At 36.8% G+C, this 25000-nt stretch overlaps 2 protein-coding genes across 4 annotated transcripts in view; one reads left to right on the top strand and one right to left on the bottom strand.

The window, feature by feature from the left end:
• The window catches only part of LOC137632757 (beta-galactosidase-like), a 12695-nt gene extending 5596 nt beyond the window's left edge, over nucleotides 1–7099 (top strand). The window contains exons 8-14 of the mRNA XM_068364836.1: nucleotides 324–448; nucleotides 1215–1308; nucleotides 1584–1702; nucleotides 2728–2928; nucleotides 4712–4909; nucleotides 5292–5549; nucleotides 6142–7099. Coding sequence (XP_068220937.1) covers nucleotides 324–448; nucleotides 1215–1308; nucleotides 1584–1702; nucleotides 2728–2928; nucleotides 4712–4909; nucleotides 5292–5549; nucleotides 6142–6387 — 1241 coding nt within the window. The 3' untranslated portion in view covers nucleotides 6388–7099. The remainder of the gene's footprint in view (nucleotides 1–323; nucleotides 449–1214; nucleotides 1309–1583; nucleotides 1703–2727; nucleotides 2929–4711; nucleotides 4910–5291; nucleotides 5550–6141) is intronic.
• LOC137632768 (glutamate receptor ionotropic, delta-1-like) overlaps nucleotides 1–25000 on the bottom strand; it is a 132457-nt gene that overhangs the window by 53778 nt on the left and 53679 nt on the right. Inside the window, exons 7-13 of one of the 3 annotated variants that reach the window (XM_068364846.1) lie at nucleotides 24968–25000; nucleotides 22119–22360; nucleotides 19296–19480; nucleotides 18509–18742; nucleotides 17969–18147; nucleotides 16041–16209; nucleotides 12566–13929 (exon numbers count right to left, since the gene is read on the bottom strand). The exon at nucleotides 24968–25000 is cut by the window's right edge and continues 133 nt beyond it. In XM_068364846.1, coding sequence (XP_068220947.1) covers nucleotides 13792–13929; nucleotides 16041–16209; nucleotides 17969–18147; nucleotides 18509–18742; nucleotides 19296–19480; nucleotides 22119–22360; nucleotides 24968–25000 — 1180 coding nt within the window. In that variant the 3' untranslated portion in view covers nucleotides 12566–13791. Of the gene's footprint in view, nucleotides 1–12565; nucleotides 13930–16040; nucleotides 16210–17968; nucleotides 18151–18508; nucleotides 18743–19295; nucleotides 19481–22118; nucleotides 22361–24967 lie in introns of those variants that run through there. The other 2 variants (XM_068364848.1, XM_068364849.1) reach the window with 2 other exon arrangements.

Raw genomic sequence — 25000 nt, 5'->3', positions numbered from 1 at the left:
TCAGAATATTTTAAATATTCAAAAGTTTTGGGAGGGGATGACCTATGAAACCAGGAGAATTTAATGGAATTTTGAAACAAGTTCAGAGATATTCTTATTACGAGTTTTTGCTCAAAATTTGTCAAATGAGTAAATGATGGATTTCACTGAAATATTGTGCAGGTTGGCCTAGAAGATTTCCTATTACTACTACTAAACTACTTCTGAATTAAGCCTTGATTTCTGCTTTCAAATTATTTTGATATCAAGCAACTGATCTCAAACGATTCAACACTCATTTATCCTATAATGTATTATGAATTCACCTTTACTTTTTTTTTCAGGAAGTCCAGCTGATCGTTTCGCTCCAATGCGCGAAATCGAGCCTCACGGACCCCTCGTGAACTCGGAATATTATCCATCATGGCTGGATTACTGGGGAACCCCACATAATACTGGTGAAGTCACGGTACAGTATTCACATTTTCTGTTGATGTTGGAATTTAGTTTTCTTTACATGAAGATTTTCCTCTCTGCTTTTATTTTCAGGCTGTGTTAATAACACAAAACAGATTAACCAGGTCTTGAGTTACCTCTATGCAATTAACTTCCATTGTGTTATCTGTTACAGTTGATAATCCAATAAATAAAATTGCATTACATTGATCTGACCACTGCTGTTGGTCTGCCCACACCTATATACACTACCGCTAGTTATTGGGTCCTCTGAGTGGCCAGATAGTACTACATTAGATTCCTCTCTGGTTACAGCTCATCTTTCCTTTGCCTTCACATACACCGAATAGTCTGGCCTATTCTTTAAATATTCTCCTCCTTCCTCTTACACATGAAAACAGTAAGATAACCAAAAATTCTTCTTTACTTAAGGGGTTATCTAATGCATTGTAATTGTACAGTGGCTATTTTTCTTTAGTGATGGTAAGCAGCTCTTCTACGAGAACGACATTCCAAAATCAATCCATTGTTCTATAGTGTCATAGTCTCTGTACCATGGTCTTCCACTGTCTTGAGTTATATTTCTATTGCTTGAGGGTACACTTAGGCACAATATTCTATTGGTTTCCTTATTCACTTTCCTCGCTGGGTTATTTTCCTTGTTGGAGCCCTTGGGCTTATAGCATCATGCTTTTTCAACTAGGGTTGTAGCCTAGCTAGTAATAATATATATACAGTAGGCCTATATACATATGATTTTTCTTGTTTATATTTAATAGGAAATTGCCCAGTCCTTGGATGACCAACTAGCTTTTAACGCATCAGTCAACATGTACGTGTTTCATGGAGGGACATCTTTTGGATTTGGATCAGGTAGTTGGCACTTTATCATATTTTCCTTTAGTTTAAAAAGCAGCTCTTATCTATTTAAATGAATTCCTCATCTAGGTCCTACTTTTCTCTTAATATAATATCGGCACAATGTTTCTGAAATATTTCATGTGATACAATTATAAATTCCATATTAAATGAGAAAAAAGATAAAATCTCACTCGAAGCTCACATATGATACCAAGACTGTAATACACTTCCAGAAAGCCCAAATAACAATTTACAGAAAGTTAATCATGGTACCTCAATTTTAAAAGGATCCGACTTCGACACAAGTTTTCACTCGTGCCCCACGTCCTACGATTACGATGCTCCCCTGTCTGAAGCGGGAGATCCTACTGAGAAATACTGGGCTTTGAGAAACATCACTGAGAAGGTAAGAGACCTCACTGAGTATATGAAAAATTACAACATTGTATAAGAAATGTAATACAACATTGCATAAGAAATGTAATGCATTATCGATCATTGGGCTCTGGGATCCCAATGATGGGATTTCATAGAGTTTAATCTATTTTAAAAGGGATTTTGACGTAGGGAAAATCGATTTTTGGGTGAGATAGCCATGTCGTCCAAGAGAGGTAGATACTCAACTTTTGCGAAAAAGAGGAAGCCAATTCACAAAACTAATCATCAAAGTTTGCGAAAAAAGCACCCCCAAAAGTTAACCGAACTGTAGCCATCAGCTGCGTTCAAAGGAATGAGAAGCAGGAACGTATAGGGGCACTCGAAGGTGATAGGATGTGTAACAGCTCCTTACTCATCCTTCCCCTTAGTGGATTAGACTGGGTAAGGTCTCTTTGGGGTGCAGATATCTATGGTTATCTTAGGATACGTCCCTGATTATACACGATATCTTTGGATAGTCGTTCCCGGGGGTTGGAACCCCGTGATACCTGATGGTAATTCTCTTGTAATATCAATCGCAGAAATATTTTACTGTAGAAGTTGCCAGAAGGAACTTCCATCAGGACAACATGGCTCGAGCCCAAAAATACATGTTGGTCATCGAGACCTTGCCTACAATGGGGTACTAGATCCTAGCTAGGATGTCTCAAATTGCTAAGAAATTTTGATTTACGAACTTGCATTACCAAATGGATCTGTTATTAGTGTTCATATACATGTTTTGATTTCAGACTGAAAATATTACTTAGGTATGTCAAGAAATGTATCAGGAAACAATCACATGCTTTATATCAGTAGTTTTTTTAATTTAATTTAAGATTGAGCATTCATGTAACTAATCTTATTTGAATTTTTCATTTAAGCTTTTATTGCTTTGATCATTATACTCATCTGCAATAACTTGAGGCGTGCATAGGATGCATCTCAAACTATTCTATTCTACAGGACCTTTATTAACATACAACCATCTAATATATAATTTCTCCTTTGTAGTATCTTCCACTCCCTGAAGGGGATGTGCCCCCACCGTCGCCGAAGTTCACCTACGGAAAGGTGTCCATGGAAATCGTAACTAATGTTTTCCAAATGAAACTTCACCTGGATCATGTGAACTCAACCTGGCCTCTGACATTCGAAGAGCTATTTGTTTCAAATGGCCTGGTTATTTACCAGACAGTTATACCATTCAGAATTGTGAGTATAATGCAGATTGATATTACTAAAATGGTGAATGTTATTAATATATGTGATGAGAATGGGTTGGATTACTGTGGGGACCCTCAGAGTACTGGTGACGTCATGAAGAGTTGTTTGTTAATGACGTCAAAAGTATGAATTTGAATCCATATGCTTTATATTTCCTGTCAGTCTAAAATATGAAAGAATGACCAGTAATCACTTGGTTATCGCGGTTGTAATGTTCCAAGCAAACAGCAACCTCATAGCTGAAAAATTGCTAAGCAGATACAAAAATCTATGGTATATTTTAATAATTTCTAAAATTTTTCATACATTTTATCATCTATATAAATTTAAGCTTTTATAGGCCTAAAACTGACTAAATATAAAATAGTTACAATATGAAAACTAAAACTAATCTGTCCTCAGAAACTTGCAATATAGATTTATATATATTTTTCAAATCAGCGACGTACACAAGGAGCGATAGTTAAACCACGATATGGCAAGGGATTACTGCAGTCCTTGTATTGCTCACCCTAACCCCAATGTATTGAGTAATCAGTCTCTTATGCATGCCCTTCTCTTAAATCCTTTTTCCCCACATGTCATTTAGTGCTTTATCTTTCTAAAGTTCAGCCTATTATCATTACTTGTCAAGCTACAACCCTAGTTGGAAAAGCAGGATGATATATGCCCAGGGGCTCAAACAGGGAATATAGCCCAGTGAGGAAAGGAAACAAGGAAAAATAAAATATTTCAAGAACAGTAACAACATTAAAATGAATATTTCCCATATAAACCCTAAAAAACTTTAACAAAACAAGAGGAAGAGAAATAAGATAGAATAGTGTGCCAGAGTGTACCCTGAAGCAAGAGAACTCTTAACTCAAGACAGGGGAAGCCCATGATACAGAGGCTATGACACTACCCAAGACGAGAGAACAATGCTTTGATTTTGGAGTGTCCTTCTCCTAGAATAGCTGCTTACCATAGCTAAAGTCTCTTCTACCTTTACCAAGAGGAAAGTGACCACTGAACAATTACAGTGCAGTAGTTAAACCCTTGGGTGAAGAAGAATTGTTTGGTAATCTCAGTGTTGTCAGGTGTATGAGGACAGAGGAGAATATGTAAAGAATATGCCAAACTTTTCGGTGTACCTCTAGGCAAAGGTAAAATGAACCGTAACCAAAGAGAAGGATCCAATGCAGTACTGTCTAGCCAGTCAAAGGACTCCATAACTTTCTAGCGGTAGTATCTCAACGGGAAAAAGGATAGAAAGCTTATATGAAATAGCGACCCCATATGGAGTTGGGTAAAGGATGTAAGCAATGATGATGATGATAATGCATGCCCTTCTTATTTCAGTGTATATTTCTAATATGTTTATATTTGAGAGTATACCTCTTGCAGGTTTTTATCTTTGATGATATATGCATGATGATTATACCTTTAACCATACTTTGGGGTAGAATGCCCAGGATAGAAGAGAAATGGAAAGCTTATATGAAATACTGTAGCAACCCCATATGGAGATGGGTAAAGGCTGTAGGCAATGATGATGATGCATGCCCTTCTCAGTTCAAAGTGTATATTTCTAATAGGTTTACCTTTAAACATACTTTGGTATGCTTATACCTTTGAGAATTTACCTATAGCAATTTTTCATAAAAGAAGATATATACAGTACCATTCATACTGTATAAGAAAGTTAGAGAAAACCTCTCTTCCTGTAATAATAATACAATGTAATTACAGACCATACATTTATTTAAATGATTGTACTCTATCTCCAAAGGACGATCCGTCACCACTCATCATAGACGAGATCCATGATCGTGGTTACGTGTTTGTAGACAACAGATACTCGGGTGTCGTCTCGAGGGAGAGGGAGATGTATACGTTACCTCTTCAAGGCTTACAAGGAGAAACTTTGTCAATTATCGTCGAAAGTCAAGGGAGGATTTGCTATGGTCCTCGAACTAATGACTTCAAGGTAAATAGATGGAGAAGGGAGCTCATTTTGTGTGAACATCAGAGATCATGAATCTATTTAAGACTGGTTTAAAATTAATATTTACCATATGGTCATAACAGTCACTCTAATTATGTATAGATATTTGTTACTTGTCATATAATTTTCTTTAACCAATAAGAATTGAAAACCTCTTTCTGAATTTGTTTTTCAAGATTTTTATAATGGTCTTAACTCCTCCAAAAGCTAACGTGATCTAATTTTCTCATGTCATCCAAGTCCATGCTAGAAAAAAAAAGACATTAGTTTGTGGCTTTCATCAGCCTTTGCTCCTAATAACAATAATGATGTCTTGCTGTAAGTGTATATATTCTGAATACTTTCACTCATGACATAATTTCAGGGCATAACCACCAACGTCACCCTTAGTGGGTTTGAGCTGCAGGATTGGACTATGGTACCCTTACCTCTGACGAACATTTCTCTCCTCTCATCAATTCTTTCTCAAATGGAAAAATTACATCACCACAAAAACACACCACAGCCAGAACTGCGAGGAACTCCCCAGGGTGGGATGTCCTTTTATACAGGCACGTTCAATGTTCCTGAATCCCTCGACCATCCACAAGATACGTTTTTGCGGTTGGATGGTTGGGGAAAGGTGAGTGGTTCTACTATACTCAGTCTTTTTACCTAAAGCACATTTGCACTCACTCGCAAGGGTGCCCTTTCAGCTCGCAAAAGTTTCCTTCTAGCTGATTGGATGCAAGTATTTTGTCCGATTAGCCTCATTTGCAAGTAACTACCAAGTAAAGTGAATCTAAACTTACTAACCTAAATTTCTCCCTCAGATATATGTTTTGTCAATAAATAATGTTAACGAATAATGAGATTATAAAGTATTGTGGCAAGTCCAAATTTAATAATACCACTCGCCGATGTCAACGACAGGAACTTGGTTATTTTCAGATGCACGCTGCATAATTTTGTAACTTTTTACATAATTTAGCACAAATTGGGATAAATTACACAAAGCTGTCTAGCTTCTTTGACTATGCTGTGTTACAGTTTTCATGAGGGAAGCCACTCTCAAGACTAACCCATGAGAACCTAGAACTGCCACTCTATTGTCTGTCTGAAACTATTGAGGCCTGATAGTGAACCGTAGGAGGCTTTTACTATTTCACCAGTGTACTGTGAAGATATCCAACATTTTTCCTGGTCTCCACTTTAAATAATTTTCCATTTTCTAGGGAATTGCCTGGGTGAATGACTTCTGCCTGGGACGCTACTGGCCAGAAGTTGGGCCCCAGGTAAAGTTATATATGCCAAGGGGAGTATTGAAGACTGGCCCCAACAAGCTGCTACTCTTTGAGCAAGAACTGGCTCCATGCCAAATTCCGGATACTTGCTTTATCACTCTGGAAGATAAACCGCTTGTTGATGGGCCAACCCCACTGAGAAACTATACTCTTGAAGAGAATTTTGCTCATCATTAGAGATTTTCGGAGTAACTAACTTTGTATCATTTTATTTGCCTAATCTAATGGAGTAGGGGGTGTCCGGATTGTAGTTTTCTGACTTGTAACCCATAAATCTGCCACTCTGCCTACAAGCTTGGAACCCTTTGGCTATGCTACCCACTGAAGCCAATGTGTGCATGTGTGTATATTCATTATTTTATTCATCTAACTAATCACTTAGTTCAACTAGTCCTTGCTCTTCCATATCTAGCTCTGCTCTAAATATAACATTTATCTTGTTGCTCCTCTTTTCGGGCAAGCGGTACATGTTGCGCTACACGTGTTCGCCAAGTGGGAGAGTAAACCTGCATTCAAGATTCTCTGAGATAATTTTCCTCTGTTTTCGTACAAAAGCAGCACAGACAGCGATATCCAAGCAGTCATCTTGGATCGGGCACAAGGGTTTCTGGCTGGTAGGAGGAGTGGCAGATTTCTGGAACACAATTCAGAACACTGCTTCAGGATCTTAGAGAATTGCATAACACATTAGGAACATATTTTTTATCCTTTTTATATTGGCCTTGAAACCTAATAAGACTATATATAGAGAATGGGTGTCCAGATTTTATGGAATTGTGCATATCAATAAAGAATGCTTTTTCTTTTCTGTTTGCTTTGGTACCTGATAAAATCATATGTTAGGTACCAGTATGTCTCGATGTCATGAGATAAGGCATCTCAATGGAAAATATGAAGGAAAAGAACTAAATAATGAATCACAATTTTAGTTGTTATTCCAGTAAGCTTTTCTTTCATTGGCCTACTACTAGATTTATTTCTCTTGAATTTTATAGAAATTTACAGCTTTAAACTTGATTTCTGTGACACTTTTGAATTTGTCATTGTCACTTGAAAACCAAATTCTAGAGAGTACTGTATTATTTTCATTAACTTAGTTTATGACTTGCAAAGCTTGCTTATTAGAATGTATGAAGTATCTATCACATGAGGTTGGGCTCAAGATAAATAGAAGATAGACAGAGATGATGAGAATGGAATATGCAATGGATGAGAATGGAATATGCAATGGAAGATGAAATATCATTGGAAGGAGAAAGGATTAACGAGATAAATTCATTTACATATTTAATATTTAGGAACTATGAACTCTAATACAGGATCTTTAGAATTTGAGTTAATGGAAGATTAAAAAAACCAAATCATACAATGGCAAAACATGTTCATAGGTTTGCTGAAGGTAATAATCTGTTCCATAGTTTGCAATTTGGTTTTCATAAAGGCCTTGGAGCATGTGATGCCCTTCTTACAATCTGAGACGTGAAATCTCCCGGACAATACTGTATGCATAAGATAGATTTTGATGTGCTACTGATGATGAAGAACTAAATTAAAGCAGAGCGATGGAAGAACTGTCTGGGGGATAGGGGTCTGAGAATAAATAGAATCAAGACTGTAGGAATGCGATGTGAATTTGAGGAAGCAGAAAGGGAGAGAGGGGTAGATCTTTTGATTGATTTTCATAAATTAGAAGAGGTAGAAAGTTTTAAATATCTGGGGTTTGTGATTCAAAATGCAGGAAACCTACAGTAGATGAAGAGTTGTCTGGAAGTATGCAATCAGGGTGGAATAGCTGGAGGAAATGGAATGGGATGCTGTTTGATCATAAGATGCCAATCAAGCTAAAGAGCAAGATCCAGTACCAGGTGGTGAGACCCGCAATGTTGTACTACAGTGAACCCTCGTTTATCGCGGTAGATAGGTTCCAGACGCGGGCGCGATAGGTGAAAATCCGCGAAGTAGTGACAGCATATTTACCTATTTATTTAACATGTATATTCGGACTTTTAAAACCTTCCCTTGTACGTAGTACTGTTAACAAACCACCCTTTAATGTACAGAACACTTAATGCATGTACTACAGCACCCTAAACTAAAACAGGCACAAATATTAAAGGCGATTTTATATCATGTGTTTCCTAAACACCTAAAAAGCACGATAAAAAATGGCAACCAATGTTTTGTTTACGTTCATCTCTGATCATAATGAAGAAACAAACTCATTTAGTGTACACATATATGTACGTATGGTTAGTTTTTGCATCGATTATATTGATTATACAGTACTGTATGTTGATTTTTTTATTACCAATGTTTTAGTTTACGTATTTTTCTTAGGACTTCCAAATGAAATCTTTTTCTTTATGACGCCGCCTGAAACGACGGCGTGTACGCTCAGTAAACAACCACGCTCAGAACAAACAAGGCATTTAACACGCATGATGATAGTGATAAATAATGATACAGTACATACAGTATTTACAGTAAAAGCATTTACAAAATATGTTACCTTACAAATATAAATTATACAGTACTTGTACGTAGCAAAGCAGGAAAACAATTTGAGAGAGAGAGAGAGAGAGAGAGAGAGAGAGAGAGAGAGAGAGAGAGAGAGAGAGAGAGAGAGAGAGAGAGATTGTTTTACGTACGTAAATGTAAATTTTAAACAAAAAAAATATGATAGGTTACAACATGTAGACTTTTAAAACCTTCCCTTTAACTTAATGCATACAGTACGTACATTACTAAACTATAAAACAGGTTAAAGTAAAAAATAAAGATTGTTACTGTACTCACCACGAAAGAAGTTCAAGAAAAACTTGAATGACGATGGCGATGAATTTGCTGCACAGTAGAAATGATGATGATGAAGCTGATGATGTGTTCTACTGTGCAGTCAATGATAGTATTTTACGTCTCTTCAGACGGAGGTGTCTTTTCCTGGGACACCTCTTCAACTTCTTCAATTTCTTCCGAAGGCGTACTAGCAGGAGGAACTGGCTCTTTTTTGCGAGGCTGAAAAAACATTGTGATCGGAAGTTGTTGCCGCTGCTTCTTTTTTCGATCCAAGAGCATCCTGTAGGGAGTCGTGATGTCATCAACCTTGTTGCAGAATTGCATCGAGCGAACCATATCCTCGTCCCACTCTTGCAACATTTCTTTCGCCTCCTTCATATGGTTGCAGAACTTGGCGAGCCGTTCTAATGTTAAGCCCGTTTCTTCGACATTTTCTTGGGTCTCTTCCTGGGTACCCTCACTCTCTTCCTCACTTGCCGATTTCGTCAGGTCTTCGAGGTCTGCGTCAGTTAGGGGCTGGGAATGGCAGTCCAACAACTCGTCGACGTCTTCAGTCGTCATGTCGCCAAACCCGTCACCCCCAATTATGGCAGCCAACTGCACAGATTTCCGTATTGCAGAGTGTTGGATTTCCGACGGAGTAAATCCCTTGTCGTCGTAAACAATATCGGGCCACAGCTTCTTCCAGCTCGCATTTACGGTTGCAGGTTTCATCTCTTGAAGTGCCTTTTGAATATTCTGCAGGCACGTGGCTATGGTGTACTGCCGCCAGTACGCCTTCAAGTTGAAGTCTTCATCCTCGTCATCTTGGGCAGCATCCACACACGCAACGAGGTCCGCCAAGGTATTCTTCGTGTAGAGGGCCTTGAACGCCCTGATAACCCCCTGGTCCATTGGTTGAATTAATGACGTGGTGTTGGGTGGCAGGAACTCAACCTGAACGCCCTCACGCGACAGGTCAGTTGCGTGTCCACCAGCGTTATCCATAAGGAGAAGGATCTTGAATGGCAAGCCCTTCTCTAAGAGATATTCATGGACTTGCGGGATGAAACACTGGTGGAACCAGTTGGAGGTCAGCATCTTCGTAATCCATGCTTTTTGATTATGCATCCAGTACACGGGAAGGAGATTCTTATTTTTGTTTTTCAAAGCGCGAGGATTTTTCGACTTATAAATAAGCCCCGGCTTTAACAAAAATCCAGCAGCATTGCCACACATCACGAGGGTAACGCGATCCTTGAATGCCTTAAAGCCAGAGGCTTTGGCTTCCTCTTTGAACAGGAAAGTTCGCGACGGCATTCTCTTCCAAAACAAGCCGGTTTCATCCATATTAAAGACTTGTTCCGGCTTGTATCCACCTTCAGCGATAATGTTCTTGAAAGTCTGGTTCACGTAAGTTTCAGCAGCGGCAGTGTCAGCGGAAGCAGACTCCCCATGCAGGGAAACGCTTTTCAGGGCGAAGCGTTTCTGAAACTTCGCGAACCATCCTTTGCTGGCGGAAAAACGTTGTTTCTGACGCTGGGAATCAGTGGAGGTCCCTGGTTGAGGATCATCTACATCATCATCTTCTTCAGCATGGTCGCCATCGTCGTCATGAGGTTCCTTTGCCGCAAAATTCTCATACAAGCTCAAAGCCTTTGTTCGGATGGTGTTCGTATCCAACGCTATGTTCTTCTTCCGACAGTCGGCAATCCACACAGCTAAAGCACCTTCCATGCGTACGATCGTTTTATTACGCGTTGTAACGACTCGCTTCGCTGATCTGCTAAAGGTGATTGCAGCAGTCTTTCTAATGTTCGCCTCGTCCTTCTTGATGTAGCGAACGGTGGATTCGTTGATGCCAAAATGGCGGCCGGCGGCCGCGTAACTTCTACCATCTTTTAACATGTCGAGAAGCGTAACCTTCTCAGCTATCGTCATCATTCTTCGGTGGCGTTTAGGCTCACTACCAGCCTTACTAGAAGCAGAACGCTTGGGAGCCATTGTAACAGAAAGTTCAACAAAAAGTTCAACTTAAAACAGTCGCACACAGCACAGATTAAACTTCACAAAGTTAAGAACGTCTACTCAGCAATACGCGGAAAGAGAAAGTGAACGATGCAGCCCCGCGAGAACTTTGATGCTGCGGGTAGAAGATGCGGGCAAAACACCAATCACAGGCTAGATAACAAAACTTGAGTTTTGATTCGTCATCTATCAGCGCTTGAACCAATCACAACCCGTCTTACAGTACATGGTGCGTTGGTTACTCATAGAAGATGCCCCGCGCATACTGAACGTACGTAGATTAAGTACAATACCGTAATAATAATAAATAATGATAATAATACTGTACAGTAATAACAATAATAATAATGATTAATAATAATAACAATAATAATTTTATTAACAACAACAACAATAATAATAATAATAACAATAATAATAAAAATTTACGTACGTACGCTATTTTACGCCTCTCTCTCTCTCTCTCTCTCTCTCTCTCTCTCTCTCTTTCTCTCTCTCTCTCTCGTACGCTTACAGTACTTATTCGAAATGTGATTTTTGCAACAAAGAATATTATTGGATGCAGTACTGTACTACGTACGTATACATACAAAAGATTCATGGAAAAGAAGCACATCCATTACAGTACACACCATTCTAATATGGTATGACTGCATCTGATTTGCGTTTCATGTTCGATTTAATTTTACTACGTACTGAATTATCGTATGATCACATTCTCTTTTCGTGTTTTATTTCTTTCTGTGCTGAATTATATATCATATGTAATGCAATGAACAATCAGTAAGAGCAGATATTACTAATTACAGTATTAATGGAATTACAGGTAACAAAATATCGTATTTGGTTATCTTCAGATTTCGCGGTATTTTCGAATTTTCCGGAAAATCCGCGATATGTATATATATATGGGTTATGGGAAAACCCCGCGAAGTGGTGAATCCGCGATTGTCGAACCGCGAAGTAGCGAGGGTTCACTGTAGTCCGAAACATGGGCAACTAAGAGGAGAGGAGAGATGAGAACAGGATTGATGTAACTGAGATGAAGATGTTGATGTGGCAATGTAGACTTGCAAGAAAGGATAAAGTTAAGAACAAACATGTTAGTGGCACTCTCAAAATAGCACCAGCTTCAACCAAGGTAAGAGAAAGTAGACTGAGATGGTATGGACATGTAGAGAGACAAAAGGAAGACCATCCAATACAGAATATGATGGACATGGAACTACCTGGTAGGAGAAGGCTAGGTAGACCAAAATTACGATGGATTGACTGTGTGAAAATATATATGAGAGAGTTGAGGTTGAGTGAGGAAGATGCACTGGTCCAAAGGAGATGGAGAAATGTGTTGAAAAACCCCTACTGTGACCAGCTTGTAGAGAAAAAAAGAAAGAAGTTAGACTGATTAGTTATTGCCTTTTTAAAAAATCTTCAAGAAAACGTTTATTCTAGAAAGGATTTCTTGGGCATCACAGTTTTATCATAATAATTGCAGTATATATTTTTAGGATTATATTTCAATAACAAGTACTGTAATCAATTTCTTACATATATTAGAGCAAAATTTGCTTATATTTAATGGATTCATGACAATACAACTGCCATCACAATCGTTGAATAGCTGCAGGGTGACATTATATTACTTTCGTTCCAGTTCCCCCCAAAAACATGCTAATTAGAATAGATGTTCAAGCAGTAAAGTCTGTTTATTTTAGAAAATGATATATCGTAACAACCGTAACATTAATAGAATTGAGCACTGCATTATTTTTGTTCCCCTTTCTCCAATAAAAAATTGGTAATAATACACAAATTTCTGCTGATTGTTCAACCCCAATAAACATCCTTCAATGCACCCCATGTTCTCCCTATCTAGAACCCTACTTGGATTAATCAAAACCTATTATCCTTTTCTATCCAAACCCTCTGCAAAGATAGTGTCATCTTCCATATAAATCTTATCCTCTACCAAACTAAGATGGTATCCTTTTTTTATTCCATGTATTCTCCATCATAAGGCTCAATACAAGACAGTACTCTAGAAGTTTTATTCCAACTGTGACTAAGTTGTGGAATGATCTTCCTAATCGTGTAGTTGAATAAGTAGAACTTCAAAAGTTCAAAGTTGCAGTAAATGTTTCTATTTTGAACATAAGTTTTTTACGGTTTATATATGAAATATCTGTTTTAATGTTTTAAGAATATTTTGTTTTAATTGTTCATTAATTTTTATAGTTTATTTATTTCCTTATTTCCTTTCCTTGGTGGGCTATTTTTCCCTGTTGGAGCCCTTGGGCTTATAGCATCTTGCTTTTCCAAATAGGATTGTAGCTTAACTAATAATAATAATGATAATAATAATAACCCTTCCATACAAAACCATATTTCATTATATAATAGATGAATATAAAGATCTTGAGACAGCATCACAATAATATGTGTTCAGGTATTACTTGATATATGTTGCACCCAGAAACCAGTGCTGGAATCAAACTTGATACTTTCTTCATATCCAACTTCCAGGTTAATTTTTGGAATCCTCTGATTTGTTAACTACATTTCATAATTTTCTAGATTAATTATATCATCTTTCGTCATATGAAGACACGTCATTAATATATGTCTTGAATATTAAGGTCTTACATCCTCTTAATTCATGGGGCAACTAACTTGAATGTTCAGTGGACTCGTGCTTGTGCAGACCTTGGCATCAAAATAATAGGAGTCGTCAGATAACGTGTTACCGAGACTACTTCGAAACTCTGGAATTACAGGCTATTACAGGCTATTACTTAAATACGCATGACTCGTTATCTCTACGAGAAAGACCAAGAAGCTCAGGCTCAGTCCAAGGATGATGATCAAGAAGATGCCAGCAAGATGGATCAACCGAAGGACGACTTGGCTATTGTCAACCTACAGAGAGATGAAGAAATTATCATTATCATCACTTTTTATGGGGGCTTTTTAATCATCAGTTATATATAGATACTTGATTTGTTGGTCACCAGGCACTTCAAAACTTTCTTTAATGTTTCTTTAGATCTTAGAATTCATGAGGGTACACTCGGGCACATTATTCAATCTTATTTCTCTTCTTCTTGTTTTGTTAGTTATTATAGTTTATATAGGAAATATTTATTTTAATGTTAGTTCTTAAAATATTTAATTTTCCCTTATTTCCTCTCCTCTCTGGGCTATTTTCCCTGTTGGAGCCCCTGGGGCTATAGCATCCTGCTTTTCTAACTAAGGTTGTAACTTAGCAAGTATTAATAATAATAATAATAATAATAATAATAATAATAATAATAATAATAATAATAATAATAAGTACTTTTGTAGATTTCTGTGCCCATGAATTTTCCATTTTTGTTTTCTCAGAGCTATTGTCATTTGGTTTGAAAATTTATGTTAATTTATGACTTAATAATTCAGGAAGTCTTACATATTTCATTAGTTTTGTAAAGAGTGTTTCATAAGAAAGCACAAAACAAAATGAACCATAAAGTTGCTAAGAAAGCTTTTGAAGGAAGAACTTATCGCAATCCTTTTTTATGGAAGGATATTGTTATAAACCAACTTCAATTTTAGCAAAAGAGTTCCCACTCAAGCTTAATACAGTTACCTACCAGTAGCCCCAGCAGCTACCGAAATTAAAATAATTTAATTGATAAGGTACAGTATTTATCAATACTTTTAATTAAGCTATCTGCTTGTGTTCTACTTTACCGTGAAAGTTTATATGCTTACGCCAGTTCCAAGCCCAGATAACACAGTAACACAAGAGCTGACAGTAAGGTAAAGCTTCCAATCTTATATGGTGCAAAGCATTCCTGATGATTACAGAAAGAAAGCCTGGTGCAGTGCAAGTAGTAATACTTCTCTATAAGGTCTGAAGCCTGGATACTAACTGAGCAAACAGTCATTATGTTAGAAGCCAAGCATTACTGAAACGGACAAGCCATTGGGGGTTGGGACAGTCAGCATCTATCCTATATAAAAGAACAAGTGTCAGGTGCTCTCTGTCCCTTGGGTAGGGAGTATAGGGAGTAATCATACTCTGGTGAGAGGGTGGTGCATGTGCGTTCATATCTATCTAAATATTTCATCATCATCATCTCCTCCTACGCCCATTGACGCAAAGGGCATCGGTTAGATTTCCCCAGCTGTCTCTATCTTGAGCTTTTAAATTAATACTTCTTTATTCATCATCTCCTACTTCATGCTTCATAGTCCTTAGCCATGTAGACCTGGGTCTTCCAATTCTTTTAGTGCCTTGTGGAGCCCAGATGAACGTTTGGTGAACTAATCTCTCTTGGGGAGTGTGAAGAGCATGCACAAACCATCTCCATTTACCCTATCTAACCTAAATATCTAGCTATCATTTTTGACGGATCGCATACACTTCTTGTGTCATAATGATACTCAACTTTCACATAGTGGCTGAGTAGCCAGGAATAAGCGTTAAAAAATCTGTAGCTGTTTACCACAAGAGGCACAATTAACAACAAAACCACAAAAAGCTGTCAGATTACATCAAAGATCTCCAAAAACAAAAGTGAAGTTTGACCAAAGTTACAATAAGCCATAGTAATTTGGTATGACAAGTTAAAATAGGACCAAAAGCATGGCTAGTAAGCCCTTTTACTGTGATTATCTAATTCATAATCTTACGATATGCCATGGTAGTTCCGTGCAAGGGTTAATATTTCCAAAGATGGCCAGAAAACCAACCTCATGAGAATATCTTCGAAAAGTCAACGTAACTTTTAACATAAAGCAATTTGATGAAAGAATAAATGTATCCTGATATACAGTGAAAGCTAGGGGGGATTATATCATCATCATTTTCCCATCCTAGAAATTTAATTGAGCTTGCAACAAACTGAAGGTGCTTAGTGCAGGAAAATAATCATTTCAATGAAGCTTCATATCCATTCTAGATGCCAATTCATTCCTCACACCCATTCTCACTCTTACTACTTTGTTCCTAACCCATGATAGGGAATCCTTTAACAGTGACTTACCTCTGGATCATTGGCTAGAGAAGTCCTTTCATTCTGTTTTCCTTGAGCTATCTTCTCTGCCCGTTGAGATCGATAGGCCAGAAGGTCATCCATCCAGTATTGGGTGATGCCGCTCTCTGTCAATCTCGCTAAAGTGGATGTCAAGAGTGGATAGAAGGGAGCTCCTTTCCTGTAATGAGAATTGGTGGGTAAACAATTTTCCACTTTTGAGCAAACACAAGAAAATGTCACATAAACTTCAATTTTTAGGCCAATTTTTAATATAATTTGTACATTGCTTCTACTGTATATAAAGAAGCTAAAACTGAAATATTACTGTTTACTTCAGGCTTTGTACCATAAGCTTGTTTACCAAGGTTTCCTTAACTACTCCTTTTACAATATTGACTTCAAAACTTAATGAACACATGTTTCAGCAAATTTAAAATAACCTTATCAATCAGGGATGTGTTGAATATTTCGTAACTATGTAAAAAAGCTAATACTTGGTGAATATCTCCGGTGGCAAGCATTATGCAATGTCAGGAAATGTTGCTAAGCGATGCTATTTTAGAAGCGTGTGGCAATGTTCTAGTCTCTCTTGGAGATCGGCGAGTTATTAAGTGGTAGGTTACTGTGATGCCTCAGAGACTGTTTTACTAAGTTTATTTTGGTACCTTGCCTTCATGGTTTTCATTAAGTATCTAATTTTTGCACAACTCATTTGTCTTCAATATCGCCTACTCGTATTCAAATTTCCTACCGTTGTTGGCTATACAACTTTACATATACCATCAATATGGACTAAACAAAGTTAATTCTATCACCAATATTAGTTGCACAGTTTCAAATTTGTCATCAGTTAGGCTCCAAGAGTTCAAATACGTTACCAATACTAAGTGACTGAAAATCGGTCCTTAATATGAGCTCAGCAACTTCTAGACTTCAAGTCTGTAAATATTATTGACCAAGTGCATTAAAATCTGTCATCAAGGTTTGTAAATGATTTCACACCTGTCATCAATATGGGCTAAGCAGCTTAAAGACTTCAAATCTATATACAATACTGTATTGTCAAAGTACCTCCAAATCTGTCAATAATATTGGCCAAGTGCCTCTAAATATGTCATCAATATTGGCTAAGTGCTTCCAAATCTGTCATCAATATTGGCTAAGTGCTTCCAAATCTGTCATCAATATTGGTTAAGTGCCTCCAAATTTGTCATCAATATTGGCTAAGTGCCTCTAAATATGTCATCAATATTGGCAAGTGCCTACAAATCTGTCATCCATATTGGCTAAGTGCCTCGAAATACGTCATCAATACTGGCTAAGTGACTTCCAAATCTGTCATCAAGATTAGCTAAGTGCCTCCAAATCTGTCATCAATAGTTGTTAAGCAACCTCAAGTCTGTCAGCAACACTGGTTAAGTGTGTTCGATTAAAATCTGTCCATAATATTGGATAAGTGTGTTCGATTAAAATCTGTTAACAATATTGGTCGTGTGTTCAATTCAAATCTGCCATCAAAATTGGCTACAGTACATTACTAGTTACACAATTTAAAACATGATAGAAATCCCCAGAACACATAATTGTGTAACATCATCTTTGATTTGTCTAAAGAAGATATATGGCTCTTGGTGATAATAATAATAACAGAAAACCAATCCAGCAAACAAACGAATTTTCACGTAGGAAAAATCTATTTTTGGGTGAGATAGTCATGTCGTCCTGATGGAAGGTCCTTCCGGCAGCTTCCTACTGTATAATATTTCTGCGAGTGATATTACTAGAGAATTACCGTCACGTATCACAGGGTTCTAACCCCAGGAACGACTACCCTAAAATATCGTGTATGATCAGGGACGTATCCGTAGATAACCATATACATCTGCACCCCTAATAGACTTAACCCAGTCTAGGAAACTAGTGGAGAGGATACTCACCTAAATCCCCATCCAGATTCATATGACATAGTGAAGCTCTGTTTGCTGAGATAGAAAGGTGTTTGGCCATATTTATCTGCATAATTTGACATTATGTAAGTGATCAAACCTCGCTTGGTGGCCATTAAAGAAAAACTTCCGGTGCTTGTCCTCTTCAATCCGTCTTCCAGATTTGAGACCTACTGATTGTAAATAAACAATAGAATATATCAACAGATAAATGGCAGATATATAACATGACAGCTTGCTGGTCTATACAACTCTTAGAGGTGATAAACACCTGAATATAACTAATTAGCTAATCAGAGAAATAAGCAAATAAGGTCACTTGCATAGGTAAAGATATGAATATATTCATACATATATTAGCACAAAGTTGGGTCAATTCTTAATCTATTATTGTAAGCATTAGATAATCTATTATTGAAATGCTTGATAAGTAATCCAGTATTATAAAATGCTCATTATGAATAGTCATAATAATGATAATAAGGCATAGAAGAAGAAGGAAAAGTATAAGTAAGAGAATTTGTTTCCCACCTCTAGGGATTTACCGACGTACTGGACGACTGGGTCTGGATTATTGCCAAAAATGCTTATGGCAAACCCATGAACCCGGGAATCAATGCCCCAGCGGTAATTTGGTCGTTTGATCATGTCTGTGAAGCTGTTTAATGGTTTCGTCTTCCCAGGGACTGTGATGTGAGCCACCAGAGATGACCTGAAGCCGGTGGAAATCAACAAGCTCGCGACCAGCCACCATCCGACCATCATCTGTTCCATGGGAATATTGCGATTAGTAAAGGAGCTATCGTTGCACTCGTCTAGACTCCTATTCCCACATTTGGTCCCTGAAAATCTGCATCCTATGTATACAAGGGATCTGTGAGACAGTTCCATTCCCTCTAATGCTATGCTTCAGAACTGTTTTCCTGATCTCTCTATTCTGGTATATACAAACTCTCTAAAAGAATAAAAATCTCATTATTATTTAGAAAGCTACAACCCTATACTGAATTTTTTTTAATGAGGCGCATTTACACTGACTCGCAGCAGTGCCCTTTTATCTCGGGAAAGTTTCCTGCTATCTGATTGGTTAGAATTTTCTTGTCTAACCAATCAGCAATCAGGAAACTTTTACGAGCTAAAAGGGCACCACTGCGAGTCAGTGCAAATCTGCTTCACTAAAAAGAATTGACTATAGTTCAAAAAGCAGGATGCTATAATAATAATAATAATAATAATAACAAGAACAGTTCACTTCATATCCGTTATCGCGGCTAATCCCATGTTTGACCGTCGGAAATTTTCCAAAGGCAAAACTCACCTGGCCAGAGACACTGGAAGGGGTTTGCATAGGAGGATCTTCCAGCATCACAGCCCAACTGTAGAACATCGACTCACTGAAGGAGATTGGCTTGCCCTTACCGAAGGATGACACGGCTTTCTGTAATGCCCATAAGGATGCTCCCCAGATCAGGATACTCGTGATTAAGTAAATCCAAACGTCGACTGAAGGGAAAGAGAAGGATTGTTAGAATTCCTATAAACTTGTACTTCAGTATGAATTCTCTACTGATTAAGTGTGATGATTTAATAGTATTGTTAGTTACTTTTAATTGCATTATTATTATTAATATAATCAAATATGAGCAAATAACTCATTTAAACAATCCCAAAAATTACTCATTCAAATTGTAAAATCTCACAAAAAATAAAAAACAAAACATCAGACAAATAGCAATAAAAATAAATCAAAATTAATAAAAGACAAACATATTCACGCATAAACATGGAATGACAGACGATGTCTTAATATACTGTAGTTGTTTCAAATTGCATATAATTGTTTTGGATCTAATTATCATCATTAATCATTCTTTTCCTGCTTTTCCCATAGTTCTCCCTCTACCTCGCTGAGAACCTATCACTTTCAACTTTATGTTGTAGCAAAACTCTCATGCAATTATACCAGCTGCAGTGTCATCCTTTTCCCCTATTTTAACAATAGCCAAGCATGACACCCTTCTATTTGTTTTTATGCCTCACTATATGGGGCCAAGTAGATGGATACTGTATTTAATACAGTACTTAATCCCTCGTCAACACAGCCCCTTCAAACCAGACAAGACAGCCTTAGACTATTTAGGCATTTGTGATGATCCCAATACAAGTAATCAACAAACTGCTAGGGATCTCTTGACAATACCTCAAGGCCTGTCCCAATTTAGACACCATTTTCCTACAAAAGGAGGAATTTCTATTTGTCCAGCCTTCCCCTGAAAACACAGAGATGGGCAAAGGAAAATTGTGGATGCAGTTTTGTCTTGCCTACATTGCATAATGTACAAGCCAAGGGCTCTAACAGTACATCTAGTGGCAAAGCAAATTACTAACCTGGACGTAAGCTGCCTCCCACAACTAACTGATTTTCAGAATTATGCAGTCGTACCCATGACAAGAATTACACTCGCATAGTTGGCAGTAACTTTCCTCAAAAATCCAGCTGTCATTGACAATGAATGTCTCTATAATCAAATGGTGGATACTTCAACTAGGTACTGAATGGCAGTCTTGTTACATGGACTCTTGACCCTAATGATTTCTTCAATATTCAACAACCGATTGATTTGCAATGATGCCCAGAAAAGAAATTGAATCATGTCCTTGCATCCGTTGAAAGCTCCTAGTCCGAAGTTCCTGACAAATTGGAATTCCTCACAACAGTAGATGTCTAGGGGCATTAAAGATCCCCTGGATATACTGTATGTGAACTCTGGGTAAGTCGTCATTGCTTATGTTATAGTTATTCTCCAAAAATTTTAAAGTCCTTCAAATTAATTTCACTCTGATCTTTAAAATTCGCTTTTTAGTAAACAGTAATGTAAATGCAATAAATTTCTCATCTCTCCTTTTATTTGCTGTACAATTCGTGTGCTAGATTAAATGACTGTCACCAGTTTTATGTGACCCTTATTTCAAAGTATTGTTTTCTTTAGTTATTACTAATTTCTGAAATCTTCAGTGTCATAAAATATTATTATTGTATCAAACAACAAAGTAAGCCATCAAATTAGATGAAATATTCAAGGCTGTTAATTTTCCTTAATAAACAAGGAAGGTGATTGAATTCAAGAGATGCATGCTTAGTATTGACAAGCTGCAGCAATTGATAAGCTTGTGTATTTTCATAGAGTTGTAGTGGGTATTCAGTGGGAGAATGTATTTGAGATAGTCTTTCGTTGAGCTGATTGAAGTGGTATTCACTATAACAATAGGGTAGAGTTCTTTTGCTTAAGGGTACACTGGGGCATACTATTCTATCTTAGTTCTCTTCCTCCTGTTTTGTCAAAGTTTTTATGATTTATATAGATATTTATTTTAATGTTACTGTTCTTCAAATACTTTATTTTTCCTTGTTTCCTTTCCTCACTCAGCTATTTTCCCTGTTGAAGCCCCTGGGCTTATAGCATCTAGATTTTCCATCTAGGGTTGTAGCTTAGTAAGTAATGATAATGATAATACAGTCCCTCCCGGAACCTATGGACAATTTAAGTAATAAAACCACAAAGAAGGCCTTTCTAAAGATTTGCAGTGAAAGAAATAATAGACCTAAAAAATAAGGCTGGATAGAACTTTTAATTGTTGAAGACCTTCAACAGCTCTACAGTAAAGAGAATGAAAAGAGAATGAAACTCCCAGTGATTATATGGAAAGACCTTTAACAAGTCTTGAAGTGAAAGTAGTTACAATCATCAATAAAGGACAGAAACTCCTTCGCACACTTTTGAAGCAAAGATAAATATCCCAGTAATTGTGTTAGGAAGGCCTTTACACAATTTCATTGTAAAAGAGAATGTTAAACATTAGCAAAAAGAAAGATTTTTGGTAGCTTGTTGGTAACGTCCTTGCCTGGTGATCGCCAGACTAAGATTCGAGTGCCGCTCAATTCGTTAGTTGCTTTGGTCACTGCAACCGCACCATCCTTGTGAGCTAAGGTTGGTGACCATAATATCACTCCTTTACGTCAATATATCTATTTTTAAAACGGTAAATGCCTGGCAACATTTATTCCAAGATTCTACAGTTTTTTATGGAAAAATTTTAACTGTACTTAAGCGAGTGAGGTGTATTTCGAGAGAAAGTTTACCTGCAAAAGGCCTCGTAATAATGAGATACTGTGGCAGCACCTCCGGTTTCAGAGACACGATGACCAACCCGTCCCCGTCAAAGCTCTTCGTGAAGTCGATAATTTTCAGTCTCTCGGCGGAGGGTGCCGTTGGAAGGCAGATGTCTGCCAGGTTGTCCTGAATGTCTCCAATTTTACCCGTCCAGCCTTTGTTCCCTCTGTTATAACCGGGTAATCGGTCGCTTGGAAGTTGCACCTCGTACCTGAAAGGTGAAAGAGAATGAAGAACAGTTAAAAATTTTCCAAAAAACAGTAAAAATCCTGTAATAAATATTGCCATGCATTTACCATTTTAAAAATGGATACATTATCAGAAGGGAGTGATAATACGTTCACTAAGCCGTAAAAGATAATAACAAAGTAGGGTAAAAATTACGGTCACCTGTATTTTACTGAAATACGGCTGAGAACTAATTTTAGAATTTTTTTTATTAAAATTACGTTTTTTTTTTTTATAACAGTGAAAGCCACATTATGATTACATTCGATGATATATTTTTAATTTAATGAGGGTATATTAAAAAAGTGTTTCTTTTTTGTTAGTGAGATTTGTATTTATTAATTCTCTCTCTCTCTCTCTCTCTCTCTCTCTCTCTCTCTCTCTCTCTCTCTCTCTCTCTCTCTCTCTCTCTCTCTCTCTCACATGACATTGGCTAATGTTGTGCTACTATTTCATGGTGTTTATCTTACTCTTTCTTCCAAAGCATCCTTTTTATCTCTTTATTTGATTTTGAAGCTATGGAATTGGCTCTTATTTTTGACATCTGTCTCTCAAATAACCAATTTAGAGACTACAGTGACTTTAAATGATATCCAAATCTTGAAATAATTTATGTTGCTCATAAAATGTATTGAATGTAGGACATGTGGAAATTATGAATAGTTTATTAATAATATTATACAATTAGCATCATGAGCTATATTTACAATGCAATTAAATTCTATTGAATGAACTGATGACTTGCATTAACTAATAAAACTTGATAAAATTTTTCAAGAATACACACTGATAATAGTTTTCTGTCACCTTGATGATGGTATAGAGTAATGTATTAACAATAACGGAAATTGTTTTGAAGAAATACCAGGTTTTACAATTTCTTAAAATACTACAGTTTAAGTATTGTTAAAAAACAAAATTGTAACTAAAAAAAGGGTAGTATAAATACTTTATTTTTCAGTAAATTGATTATTATTATTATTATTATTATTATTATTATTATTATTATTATTACTTACTAAGCTACAAACCTAATTATGCACAAGAGCTCCAAAACGAAAAATAGCCCAGTGAGGAAAGGAAATAAGTAAAAACTAAAAGAGAAGCTTAAGAACAATAATAAGATTAAAATAAATCTTTCATATATAAACTATAAAAACTATATAAACTGCTCAATAATTTTGCCATTATTATTTTGAGTCGATATTGTGAAACAAAGTGTTCAATATGCACTTTTGACCATCAAAGGTTTTGCACAAATACTGAATATTACAAAAATACCTGAGGTTTGGTCGTCTATAGACAGTCATGAAACCTTTTGTTGTGGTAATGATTCATCTTATTTACTGTTTAAGAAATAAAAAAAAAAAAATAAATCTGGAAACGGCAATTAGAAATTTGATATGGCGAGATTATACTTTAATGTCAATGGATAGACTCCCCAAGAGAGGTTGGTTCACCAAATGTTCAGCTGAGCTCCACAAGGCACTAGAAGAGTTGGAAGACCCAGGCCTACATGGCTTAGGACTATAAAACGTGAAGTAGGAGATGATGAATGGAGTACTGATTTAAAGGCTTAAAAAAGAGACGACTGGTGAAATCTAACCGAGGCCCTTTGCGTTAATAGGCGCAGGACGAGATGATGATGATGCCAATGGATAGATATTCTTGCTATGTAAAAAAAAAATCAACTTACATGGATAACCTTATTTCTTAAAACTTGAAAAAAGTATCAAGTAAAGACCCGAAAACCCAACTCGAATGTAAAAAATATAAAATTCATCTTGAGTGACCATTTCTGTTTAACAATAAAAAAATCAACACGACAAAATCAACTATAATATAAACCTCAAAAATAGTTCACATAATAAACATACCAGGGGTGAATGTAGTTCGTTTGGGAAATGAGTAAACTTTCTTATTATTCATCAAATCAAATTTTCTTATGGGAAAGTTGTTTATTTTGGTCTGAAATACGATGATATGAAGCTAGTTCTACAATTTACGAAATGTGATCTATTGTTACATTCTTCTATTGGTGTGATTTTTTTTTTTTTTATTTTGATGTAAGCACTGTTGCCTTCTTGTGAAGGACTTTACTTTGGCTTTGGGATACACTGTAATGCTAATCGGCTGCCCTGCCTGACATCACTTAGACCCTGGTAGCACATGTTCATGTGTTGTATCATCCACCAGTGTCCTTCCTAGCAGCAAGGAGTCCTGGCGCCGTTAAGTTGACAGTTACTTTGCCAGTAGTAAAGTCAGTTGGGAGGCGAACACAGGGTTGAGACTTAGTTTTAGGGTAAGCTAAGAATACTGCAGTCTAACGGGGGTTCACAAGGGGGTGTAGCCTCCCTCCCCCCAGTAGGTAGGTAGGTATGAAGGTAAGGATACGAATCCTAATTTAGGTTAGGTGGGGAACCTTACGTTAGGTGGCATTCTTGTGTACCTTTTCCATTTAAAATGTAGCTTTTCAATCATAACTTTTGAAATGTTAAACTCAGTCCATCCCAACAAACTACAAAGGCTCCATATGCCAATTTGAAAAAAAAACTGAATTAATGAAATTAAAATAAATGAGTTAACTTACTTAAAGTTAAGGACATTAGATAGAACCTCCAGT

Source organism: Palaemon carinicauda, chromosome 42, assembly GCF_036898095.1.
Source record: "Palaemon carinicauda isolate YSFRI2023 chromosome 42, ASM3689809v2, whole genome shotgun sequence".
Lineage (NCBI taxonomy): Eukaryota > Metazoa > Arthropoda > Malacostraca > Decapoda > Palaemonidae > Palaemon > Palaemon carinicauda.
Note: the sequence above shows the minus strand (reverse complement) of the source record. Positions and strands in the feature narration are given on the sequence as shown.